General features: G+C 45.2%; 1 protein-coding gene across 2 annotated transcripts in view; it reads left to right on the forward strand.

Moving 5' to 3' along the window:
- Positions 1 to 12,887, forward strand: part of ADGRG5 (adhesion G protein-coupled receptor G5) — a 651,384-nt gene that overhangs the window by 312,765 nt on the left and 325,732 nt on the right. For both annotated transcript variants that reach the window (XM_069654199.1, XM_069654209.1), the window contains one exon: positions 1,674 to 1,824. In XM_069654199.1, the coding sequence (XP_069510300.1) occupies positions 1,674 to 1,824 (151 nt within the window). The remainder of the gene's footprint in view (positions 1 to 1,673; positions 1,825 to 12,887) is intronic.

Consider the following 12,887-nt stretch of genomic DNA (forward strand, 5'->3'; position numbering starts at 1 on the left):
TCATTTTGTGTATTTCTTCTGTACCTGCAATCGTAAAGTCTGAAATTCAACAGGTTCTAACTGAAATTCCCTGACAGAGCTAGTACCAGGGTTGCGGGGATTACCAGTGTTTCCTCTAGCTCTGGGGGTTTTGGACTAATATGTTCTGCCAGTTTGTGGGCTTTTTCCCTCCAGGGGCTAATGCTGGATAAACAGGGTAAGGGGGTCAGTTACATTTTTAAATGAATTGAAAGAGAACTGAGATATTTGTTGTTTGATGGCTCAGTCACCTATGGCCCATGTCAATTATGTATATGCAATTAATTCGGAAATGTAGAAGGCAAGGAGTAGCAGGATTTAATTACAAGGAGTAAAGGAGAGTTTTGTTGTCCTTGCAGAAGGCCACGTGGTCTTCTATGTCTTTGATGTGCAGCACTTTGTCTCTTAGATGAGAAGCAGTAACTGAGAAAGCCCTGCCGCGCGCTTTGTGTTGATGTACTTGAAGAAGATCCTTCTTCTGGTCAGGGAGATGTCTGTACATGTCTGCATCAGGAAGGGGAGGCCGAGTTAATGGATGGACTGATGGATAGCACAAAAGTGCTTTGATTTTAATTATTTTCTCCCCTGGAAGTCAGTTCTTGACTGCCGGGGCATAAGATCAGTGGTCATATTGTTAGTACGGGCAGACGACTGCAGCAGAGTTCTGTATTTTCTAAAGCCTTCTGATATTGAAGCAGGGGAGGCCAAGTTGAAGGCTGTTGTCATAGCCCAGTCTGGAGGACATCGGGCCAATGATGACAGTGCCCACCGTAGAGAGACAGGGGATTTTTCCAGCCTTTATGATGTTGTCTCCTGGAAAATCTACCTTCCTCTGAGGAAGATTTGAGAAAATATATGCAAAAAGGGTTACTCAAGGTTCTCGTTCAACACAATGACAATGGGCTCTAAGCGTTCCACAGATGGCATTCAGCGTTCCACGGGCTTCTTGAACAACACTGGATTTCCAGGGTACCACACAGGATTTCAGGAAAAGAATGGTTAAAATTGAGTATGGAAAAAGAAAGTGTGCCAGAAATGCCTTGACATAGCCTCAAGGATTAGGGGCTCATTGCGATTTTGGTGGTAGTGGTAAATGGCAGCTTTTGACAAACATTTGCATATTTACCCTCTGCCAAATTCTGGATTTTGTGAAATATTGCTAGTGTTCAGCGGTATTCCAATCACAATTTCTCTCGAAAGTCCATCTATTTCTACCTCCAGCCTTCAGGTGGAGTTTAAAACTCAAGAGTGGACCAAACATTTTAAAAACTTTTTTGACTGTATTGCAGGGAGGCACAGGCGCTTCCCTCCAGTACATTAAAGTAAGTTTATACCCTGTCCATAATAAGGGGGTTTAAAGGTGGGCATTGTGAATGCCTCGTCATATCATCTTACCCATGTAATGCAAAAAGGGGCTGGTATTGACCCTTTTCTGAATTAAGAGTTTTTAACCACTACTGTGCATTTCCCATTTCCACCTTCAAACTGGAATTCATTTTAAGTTCATCAGTGGCAGAAGTGGTATTTCTGGAATGCCTCTGAAAGTATTCAGAAATGCCTCCTCTGCCATTACAAAACTGTTAGAAATAAAAATCAAAGGAAGAATGAAAACATGTGTCCTGCTATCGGTCACTGATCTCTTTAATCTGTTTCAGACAAATCCTGATCTTGGAAAACTTGCTGGGCACAAATCCACTCTCGAGTCAAAATATATCCGTGAAGATGTCGCATGTTCAGGCACTGGTCTTCAAAATCAACCCTGGAACCTTCAAAGGCCTGGACATCACCCATAATTCTACTAAGCACGTATGTGAAACCAAACTTAACCTGAACCTATCTGCTTGACATTCTACCCACCGCACAGGCGTTGATGCGCAAGAGTGGATGTTTCCTCCTTGGGGCAGCAGCCTCGTAAACTTGTACTGAGTGCATTACATTTGTAAATTGTTTTTGTTTGAAGAACAGGGATGTCAATTTCGATCAGAAATGACTTACAATAACACATTTACAGATGGCGGAAGCATTCCCACTAAGGGTGCCTGTATAATAGCATAAAGATGAGAGCAAGTAGTAAACCAGTTCATGGGGTGTACAAAATTAAGACATATATCAGGGACAAAACAAAACAAACAATAACAAAATGTATGTAAGTAAAGAGGTGACTTAACAAGGGAACATTAACATAAGGAGACAAGTGCTTCAAACTAAAGAGGAGAGCTAATTAAGTATACACAATTACATTATTAAGCATCACTGGAGGCAGTGGTGGGGTCAGGTAGGGAAGATGGGGAAAGGGTCTGGGGAGCTCCCTCTTTAGCAAGTTTACGCCGAGCTTTGGAGACATCTACAGTTGGGCTGGCTTTGATTGTTATTGGCAGCAAGTTCCAGTGGAGCCGGTGAGCAGGGAGAAAGAGCGGAAGCGAAAGGAGTCACAGGGAGGTTATGGGATGCTGAAGTTGAGAACAGAGGCGGATTGAAGGCAAGGAGATGGTATGTAAACTGAGATGCAATTAGACAGCTACTGAGGAGAAAGATCATTGATAGCTTTGTTCACTAGGAGAAGTAAGTTTAAGAGACTGGTTATGCATGGAGAGCCAACTAGCATGTTGTTGGTAGGTAGAAGTGTCAGAAGATCTGGGTAGGTTGTAGAGAGTGCAGGTTGCAAAGGTGAGGACTTTGTCTAGAGGGAGGAAGGAGTAGAGAGAAAGGCAAAGGAGTAGGTTTGAGCAGTAGCCCAGTTTGCTGAGCACAAGAGGGAAAAATAGAGTTTTTGTATAGTGGTTAGTAAGAAAAGGACATATTTTCTGAGGAAGTTAATATGAGCAACAGAGACAGTGTTAGTGATGAATTGTTGTAGTTGTAGGTTGTTATTAAAGAAGATGCCAAGATTGCAAGCCTTATGTGAGGGAGAAAAAAGTCCAGGTTGAGTGGAGATATGAGTGGGTAGAGATGGCATTGGAAGCTGGGAGCAAAACAAAAGAGGTGATGGCTGGAAGGCTTTGAATAAATCTTAAACTCTGGCAGTACTCTGGGCAACCCACAAGACCATTGTTCTTCGCCTGCCAAGTCATTACAGAAAGGGGAAAGACCATATGCAAATCAGGCTTGCAACCACCCTCAAAAGGGAAGTCCAGCCCAAACTGCTAGGTCACATCCCATCTGCACGAAACCACAAGCATCCCCAAACATGTTTAGGCCTTCTTGGGCCTCATCAGTGAAGAGTAGCTTGAGTATATAGGCCCAGCAGGCACGGGACCCACGTCTGGGCATGCCCGTCCCACTCGGGCTGACTAAAGCAAAACAAAGGAGGTGATGGCTGGAAGGTTTTGAATAAATGTTAACCTCTGGCATGGCTCTGGGAAACCCTCCAGACAATCGTTCTTCGCCTGCCAAGCCATTACGGAAAGGGGAAAGACCATATGCAAATCAGGCTAGGTCCCACCCCTAAAGGGGAAGTCCAGCCCAAACTGGTAGATCAAATCCCCTCTGCATGGCTCCACAAGCATCCCCAAACATGTGTCGGCCTCGTTGGGCCTCATCAGTGAGGAGTAGCTTAGGTCTCTAGGCCCGGCAGGCACGGGATCCACGTCTTGGCATACCCACCGCACTTGGGGTGACTAAAGCAAAACAAAAGAGGTGATGGCTGGAAGTGGAAGGTTTTGAATAAATCTTAACCTCTTGCATTGCTCTGGCCAACCCTCCAGACCATGGTTCTTCACCTGCCAAGCCATTACAGAAAGGGGAAAGACAATATGAAAATCAGGCTTGGTCCCACCCCGAAAGGGGAAGTCCAGCCCAAACGGCTAGGCCACATCCCATCTGCACACGACCACCTGCCTCCCCAAACATATTTCTGATCTTTGGGCCACATTAGTAAGGAGTAACTTGGGTCTCTGGGCACCTGCACAGGACCCACGTCTGGGCATACCCATCCCACTCGGGGTGACTGAAGGAAAACAAAAGAGGTGATGGCTGGAAGGTTTTGAAGGAATCTTAACCTCTGACATTGCTCTGGGCAACATTCGAGACCATGTTTCTTCGCCTGCCAAGCCATTACACAAAGGGGAAAGACCATATGCAAATCAGGCTTGGTCCCACCCCCAAAGGGGAAGTCACATCCCTTCTGCACAAGACAAGAATCATCACCAAACATGTTTCAGCCTCGTTGGGCCTCATCAGTGAGGAGTAGCTTGGGTCTCAAGGCCAAGCAGGCATGTGACCCATGCCTGGACATATCCGTGCCACTCGGTTTGACTAAAGCAAAACAAAAGAGGTGATGGCTAGAAGGTTTTGAATAAATCCTAGCCTCTGGCATTTCTCTGGGCAACCCTCCAGACCACCGTCCTTGGTCTGCCAAGCCATTGCAGAAAGGGGAAAGATCATATCCAACTCGGATTGGTCCCAGCCCCAAAGGGGAAGTCCAGCCCGAACTGCTAGGTAACATCCCTTCTGCACGAGACCACAAGCATCCCCAAACATGTTTTTGCCTCGTTTAGACTCATCAGTGAGGAGTTTCTTGGGTCCCTAGGCACAGCAGGCACGGGGCCCACGTCTGGGCATACCTGTCCCAATCGGGGTGACTAAAGCAAAACAAAAGAGGTGATGTCTGGAAGGTTTGGAATAAATCAACGTTGGGCACCCATCCAGACCATTGTTCTTCGCCTGCCAAGCTATTACAGAAAGGGGAAAGACCATATGCAAATCAAGCTCGGTCCCACCCCCAAAGGGGCAGTCCAATCGAACTGCTAGGTCACATCCCATGTGCACAAGACAACAATCATCGCCAAACATTTTTCAGCCTTGTTGGGCCTCGTCATTAAGGAGTAGCTTGGGTCTCCAAGCCCAGCAGGCATGTGTCCCATGTCTGGGCATATCCGTCCCACTCAGGTTGACTAAAGCAAAACAAAAGAGGTGATGGCTAGAAGGTTTTGAATAAATCTTAGCTTCTGGCATTTCTCTGGGCAACCCTCCAGACCATCGTGCTTCGCCTGCCAAGCCATTACAGAAAGGGGAAAGATCATATCCAAATCAGGATTGGTCCCAGCCCCAACCGGGAAGTCCAGCCCGAACTGCTAGGTCACATCCCTTTTGCACAAGACTACAAGCATCCCCAAACATGTTTTGGCCTTGTTTAAACTCATAAATGAGGACTTGCTTGGGTCTCTAGGCCCAGCAGGCACGGGACCCACGTCTGGGCATACCTGTCCTTCTTGGGGTGACTAAAGCAAAACAAAAGAGGTGATGGCTGGAACGTTTGGAATAAATCAATGTTGGGCACCCATCCAGACCATCGTTCTTCGTCTGCCAAGCCATTACAGGAAGGGGAAAGATCATATCCAAATCGTATTGGTCCCAGCCCCAAAGGGGAAGTCCAGCCCGAACTGCTAGGTAACATCCCTTCTGCACGAGACCACAAGCATCCCCAAACATGTTTTTGCCTCGTTTAGACTCATCAGTGAGGAGTTTCTTGGGTCCCTAGGCACAGCAGGCACGGGGCCCACGTCTGGGCATACCTGTCCCAATCGGGGTGACTAAAGCAAAACAAAAGAGGTGATGGCTGGAAGGTTTGGAATGAATCAACGTTGGGCACCCATCCAGACCATTGTTCTTCGCCTGCCAAGCTATTACAGAAAGGGGAAAGACCATATGCAAATCAAGCTCGGTCCCACCCCCAAAGGGGCAGTCCAATCGAACTGCTAGGTCACATTCCATGTGCACAAGACAACAATCATCACCAAACATTTTTCAGCCTTGTTGGGCCTCGTCATTAAGGAGTAGCTTGGGTCTCTAAGCCCAGCAGGCATGTGTCCCTATCTGGGCATATCCGTCCCACTCAGGTTGACTAAAGCAAAACAAAAGAGGTGATGGCTAGAAGGTTTTGAATAAATCTTAGCTTCTGGCATTTCTCTGGGCAACCCTCCAGACCATCGTGCTTCGCCTGCCAAGCCATTACAGAAAGGGGAAAGATCATATCCAAATCAGGATTGGTCCCAGCCCCAACTGGGAAGTCCAGCCCGAACTGCTAGGTCACATCCCTTTTGCACAAGACCACAAGCATCCCCAAACATGTTTTGGCCTTGTTTAGACTCATAAGTGAGGACTTGCTTGGGTCTCTAGGCCCAGCAGGCATGGGACCCACGTCTGGGCATACCTGTCCTTCTTGGGGTGACTAAAGCAAAACAAAAGAGGTGATGGCTGGAACGTTTGGAATAAATCAATGTTGGGCACCCATCCAGAACATCGTTCTTCGCCTGCCAAGCTATTACAGAAAGGGGAAAGACCATATGCAAATCAAGCTCAGTTCCACCCCCAAAGGGGCAGTCCAACCAAACTGCTAGGTCACATCCCTTCTGCATGAGACCACAAGCATCCCCAAATAAGTTTCTGCCTTGTTTGTCCTCATCAGTTAGGAGGAGCTTGGGTCTCTACACCCAGCAGGCACGGGACACACGTCTGGGCTTACCTGTCCCACTCGGGATGACAAAAATAAAACAAAAGAGGTGATGGGTGGAAGGATTTGAATGAATGTTAACCTCTGGCATTGCTCTGGGCAACCTTCCAGAGCATCGTTCTTCACCTGCTAAGCCATTACAGAAAGTAGAAAGACCATATGCAAATCAGGCTTAGTCCCACCCCAAAGGGAAAGCCCTGCCCGAACCGCTAGGTCACATCCCTTCTGCATGAGACTACAATCATCCCCAAAATTTCTGCCTCGTTGGGCCTCATCAGTGTGGAGTAGCTTGGGTCTCTAGGTCCAGCAGGCACGGGACCCACAGGTGGGCATACCCGTCCCACTCGGGGTGACTGAATTAAAACAGAAAAGGTGTTGGCTGGAAGGTTTTGAATACATTTTAACCTCTGGCATTGCTCTCAGCAACCCTCCAGACCATTGTTCTTCACCTGCCAAGCCATTACAGAAAGGGGAAAGACCATATGCAAATCAAGATTGGTCCGCCCACCAAAGGGGAAGTCCAGCCCGAACTGTTAGTTCACATCTCTTCTGCACAAGACCACAAGCATCCCCAAACAAGCTTGGGTCTCTAGGCCCAGCAGGCACGGGACCCACGTCTGAGTATACCCGTCCCACTCAAGGTGACTAAAGAAAAACAAGCTGGGAGAAAGATGACATCTCTTTTTGAAGAGTTCAGCATGAGGCAGTGGAAAAAGATTCAGTGATGAATTGCAATGAGACAATTCATGATCCGTTGCGAGATGTTTAGGGTAGAGGAGGGAAAGGAGAAAAAGGTGAGGGTCATCAGCAAAAAGGTGATAGTGAAAGCCAAAGGATGAGATAAGTGTTCCTAGGGCACAGGTATTGAGGGTGAAGAGCAGAGGTCCAAGGACTGATCGTTGGGGGATGCCCACAGGGAGAGGGTTCGGGTCAGAGGTTTGCGAGTTCCGAGAGATTTGAAATGATCGAACATCCAAGTATCAGGTGATCCAAGTCGTAGTAGATTTGTAAAACCCAAGGTCCTGGAGAGTGAGGAGGAGAGAACAGTGGCCCTAAGTGTCAAAGGTCCAAAAGTAAGAGTATAGAAGAAAATTTGGATTGGTGAACATCAGAGAGCTAGTTGTAGACATCTATGAGTGCAGTCTCAGTGGAGAGTTTACTATGGAAGCCAAATTGAAGTGGATCTTCAAGGCCATTATTCTCAAGGTACTTCGTGATCCGGTCGAAGACCACCCGGTCACAGACTTTTGAATAATGGAGAGGGAGAGAAACTGGGTGATAGTTTTCTGTTACATTTGGGTCAGCAGAGGATTTCTTGAATAGGGGTATGACAGTTGCAGATTTGAAGGTGGCTTGGAAGAGTCCAGCAGAGAGAGAGTGGTTAAAGAGCTCGGAGAGCTAGAGGCATGTGATTGAGATTAAGTCTTTGAACACTTGGGGAGCAAAAGGGTCGATAGGAGCGCAAGATGGGTTGGCACTGCGAAGGATGGGTGCTAATTTAATAAGAGAGGTAGGGGAGAAGTAGTCGAGTGCAGAAGAGGTAAGGGGGTGGTGGACAGAAGGAGGCTTGGGGAGGGAGACAGAGGAGGGTTGTGAGTTTCATGAATTTTAGAGATTTTAGAGGAACATTATTGAGCAAAGCCATTAGCTGAAAGGAAGCAATGAAAATTGGCTTTAGAGGCGTTCAAACAAATATTGGAAGGTAAATGAATAGTTTGCAGGGGTGAATGTGAAGAGAGGAGATTCAATTTAGCAGTCTAGTGCAGAGGTTAGAACAGCAAGGGAATTTCTGTAGATTAGGAATAGGGAAGGTGCCCGTGATTTGCTCCAGGGTCGCAGGTCATGTTGCATGTTTGTTTTGAGGGTCTGGATTTCAGAGGTGATCCAAGGCTGTGGACGGACACAGGAAGATCTGAATGTGTGAGCAGGATATTATTGGTCAAATGGAGTCATGAGTGCATAGTGAAAGTCAAAGGAAGCACGTTCAATGCAAGAGACATGAAAAGGGGAAAGAGGCAGGAGAGAGGTCTTCATATCATCAAGGTAATGGGAAAGAGAGTCCTGCCTGAATGTCCTCTTAGTCATTGAGGAGGGGAGATGAGGAGTAGAAGGTGAAGGGACTGAGATGTTAAAGTGAACAATGGCGTTATCAGAGGCACAGGGTCAATGGAGTGGTAGGAGGAGGAGAGTGAATTAGAAAGAAAGACAAGATCAAGGGAGTTCTCACCAGAGTGAGTAAGCAGTTTGTGAAGGGAGTAGAGAAGCAGTGTCCAACTCGTCAATCGTGAGCGACTGGTAGCTTGCATGAGGCGTTCCAGTCACTCACTCCCACACCCTCTCCTCATCACACACACAGCTGCCCCTTCCCTCTGATTTATCCCTGCAAAGTAACTGAATTTTCTTTCACAGAAATCAACTGCTCTCCGAGCAATCACTAAAACTGGCTCTGCAGGCAGCCAGCACCTTAACAACCTCCCAAACATAATTATTTTATTATCAGCAGGGCCTTTCACATTTGTGATCAAAGATTTCCAACTGAAGGACTACATTTTTTATTTATTTTTATTGAAACTTCAGCGCAGTGAACCTGTTGGGAAACCAACAAGTCACCAAGCTTTTGTTACAACACATAGTCATATGTGCCTTGTTATCCATTACAGTGTAAAAGAAAATAAAACAATCAGCAATCCAGCATATAAAGTTGTATCATGTCATCATATTAATAACAATTTAAGAGTTCCATATAACATAATTTTTCAGTTAAATTTATAGAGTCCAAGAAGTTCACAATTGCGTAGGTCAACTTAATGTTATGTCCGGCAACCGCATAAGAACACCAATTTTGATTGTTTGATTCAACAGGAGTAAAGTCTCCTAAGTGACGCAGTCGACGTAAGGTTAACACATGGCATCCCGTAATTAGATGTTCGATAGATTCGATTCGAAAGATTGCCGTTTGCTTCGTTAATGTGTCGTAGAAATTGCATTTCCCTGGTGTTTAATGCATTCAAACGCAGCCTCAAAAATTGGTCACGATGATTTTTTCGAGGGACAAGCTACCAAGTAGCGACAATAAGCATTGAGTTTGTGTACGCCTAATCCCGATCTCAAGAATGTAGGCTTCGTTTTCAGCTGATTGTAATTCTGGATCCAACACCAACGGTCACATTTCTTTTTTACGCACTGAGGTTGGCTGAGCAAGTCAGCTATGTTCAAATCGGCATTGTTTAGAGTGGCTTCCAGTAAATGCTGCCAGTCTCCAAGAAGGCCCGGTCGCCCACAGCCTGGACGATTTTCAAAAAGTTGATATGACGGAGGCAGTGGGTGCAGCTTCATCTTTCGTAGCACCATTATTGATTTCCACATGACGCAACTATGTATTGAATTTATTGATAATTCATATCGAAGAGACATCATTGAAATGTACGAGGGTAGATGCAATACCCGACGCCAAAATAAGCCTTCAATCTTCTGCCAGAATAGGGCATCAATATTCCAGCCTGATTCGATCCAAACGTAATAGCGGGTATTACATTTTGAATGTAAAAAATTAGTACCGGTTTAAGAGAAAATTTGCCATATTGCTTATTTATTTTTGAGGCTTGAATACTGAAATGAATCATCCGATTTGTGAGGTCCAACTTCCAGTGATGTTCACTGATAGAAGGGTTGAAAGTTATTCCAAGGTATCGAATGGAATGCACAGAACTCAAAGAGATTCCATTGGTTTTCCAGGAGAAGGACTTATTTTTTCTGGAACCACCAGCACCAATGGTACTGAAGGACTAACACAGCATGATATACCTAACAAATATGTGTCTACTTAAAAATCAGTAATCAGTTCAAGTGAGTAAAAGAATAAAGCCCTCTTTTCAAAATGTGTTTATATCCATTAAGTCTACTTTATAGACATGCAAAAAAGGTTTGCTTTTTCTCTATAGTGAAATATTTTTAACATTCATAAAAATGAGCTGGAAGTTTGTGACAATCTCCATACCTAATGGAGTTTGGTGTGTGTCTTAAAGTGGTGAAAGTACAGTGGTATTAAATCGTTGTTTCAGGCTTGCATTATTCTGCCTTCTGGGACTTACAGTTTTCCTTTGAGGATATGAAAAATAAAGCTACAATGATATTCTTTACGCTTAAAATGTTTCTATAAGAATGTACATTTTTTTTATTGTTTAAACCACTTTTATTTTTCAGAAGAGGCATACATCATACAACAGTTTATGCTTTGTTCTATAATACAGAACTAGAGTCTGCTTTCAAAATTTAACGTTGTCGGATGCAAAGGAAATGTCTTCAATTTTTATAACATTTAACATCAACCCCCCCTTCCCCCTTCCCCATCCTCTCCTCCCTCTACTCTCTCCTCTTTTAGCCAAAAGTCCTTGGTCTCTCTCTCTGTCTTCTCCCAGGGCCGACATTTAAGATAAGTCCTCCCAAAGTTCTTCATCGGATATGAATGTTTCTGAGTATTCGAGGTTTGAAGTAGTGGGCTTCCTTGTCCTCTACATAGTCTTGGAAGGGGTCCTAAATAGACAGGAATTTCAGATATTTCCCTGTTTTTATGGCACAGATGTTTTCCATTGCCATGACTCCCCATACTTTGACCCACCACCAGGGCGTCAAGAATGTACATGTTGTACAGTTGCTGTTATGTCTGTATTTTGCAACTAAATTATATGACAATATTGTCAGACTTAAAATCCCAAACTTAAATATCTGTGCCAAGTAAAGTTGGGAAGGTGAGTTCAATGCTTAAATTGTGCATTTGGTCAAAATCCGTATTTGACTGTTTCTCCATAATGTGATCATGAGCAAATAATATGATCTCAGCCTGACTTAACAGCGGGCAGATTTGATGATTGTAGAGGCAAAATGGTGTACCCTCATGCACCTTCAATGCTGTCACCTAGAATTGCATTATTGTTGCACTTGTCCTCTCTCAGTCCCATATCATTTGCTTTGATAGGTAGATACGTATAGGGCCTCATTACACGGATGGCGGAGAACCATGGCGCTATTAGCGCCATGGTTCATGCCGGTAAAATACCGGCACCGCCTTGGTGGAAAGGGGAATTACCGCCCCATTCCAAGCTCAGCGGGGCGGTAATTCCCCCTTCCACCATTGCCCTTCCCCATTCCCATTTTTGCCCCATAGGGCATAATGGGAATGGGGAAGGTGCTAATTACGGTACCGCAAATTGCGGTACCGTAATTAGCTCCCTGGGTCCCTTTGCGGGTTGGTTTTTAACGTCTGCAAAAAGCAAGCGTTAAATTCCCCAACCCGCAAAGGGACCTCGTAGTAAGGCGGTAAGGATTTACCGGTACCAGTAAAATACCAGTCCTGGTAAACCCTTACCGCCATCCGTGTAATGAGGCCCATAGTCTCACCAGCCGTTCACTGCACCAGAGATTTCAGTATAGCAGAAGGAATAAGACAGCACCAATAGTCATTTTCTCCCCTGCTGCCAGTCACTGAAGTTGCTCAGGTGTCTAGAGCTATGCCTCAAAAGAGAATGAGTGAAACTCTTGTCTATGCCCTTTTATGCTGCTCCTATTTTTATGGTGTCTAGGATCCCTCAGGATTTACAGGTGATGGATTTGCATGCTAATATAGTAGCAGGCGGTAACAGGACATTGATACTTTGTTGAACACCATATTACATTGCACTGGGTGGGTAGCATGCAGTCACAATTAATGTTCCTATCGTTTTCCTATTTTCTGATAGTCTTTTTTATCAGACAGCGACTATTATAGCAATACAACCTGATTATTATTATTATGGTATTTATTGAACGCAGACCTAGCTTCGAGAAGCAATGGAGCACTTCACAGAGGTATACAACAAAACAAATACACAAGGTAGCACTTTACAAAAGGTAAAGAACAGGACAGATGCATAACAGAGTGCTTTTCAGAGATAACAGCAGAACAGATATACAGCGGGGGGTAGGATACAGAGGGGCACAGAAGAGGGGTACAGCTGTACAGGGTGGTGGGGAGGAGAGGGACCCAACGGCCCGGGACCAAGTAATATGGTAGTACCAGGTGCCATTACTACCTGATCCAGCAGACGGGATCAGGTTTTTTTGCTATTAGCACCCCAGATTTTCAATCGAAAAACAGTGATGTATTTTGTTTGAATAAACTGAACTTGCTCGCGGTGTCCTGTTCATTCAAACAAAATACTTATCGAAGATGGCCACCGTGGAGATGGAAGGCAGGGCTCCTCTTCCTTTTCCATTGTGGCTGGGGATACAAGCAAAGAAGTGGACGGTGGGGTGAAGATCCCAGGGTGGGGGAGAGCAGCCTTCAGTTTGCTCAGAACGCAGTCTTGGATCGTGCGATTTAGCCCACAATTAGAGCAACCTGATTGGCTGGCATGTGCTAATAAATAATATTGAAATAAAG

Source organism: Ambystoma mexicanum, chromosome 1p (genome assembly GCF_040938575.1).
Source record: "Ambystoma mexicanum isolate Mex_15411 chromosome 1p, UKY_AmexF1_1, whole genome shotgun sequence".
Lineage (NCBI taxonomy): Eukaryota > Metazoa > Chordata > Amphibia > Caudata > Ambystomatidae > Ambystoma > Ambystoma mexicanum.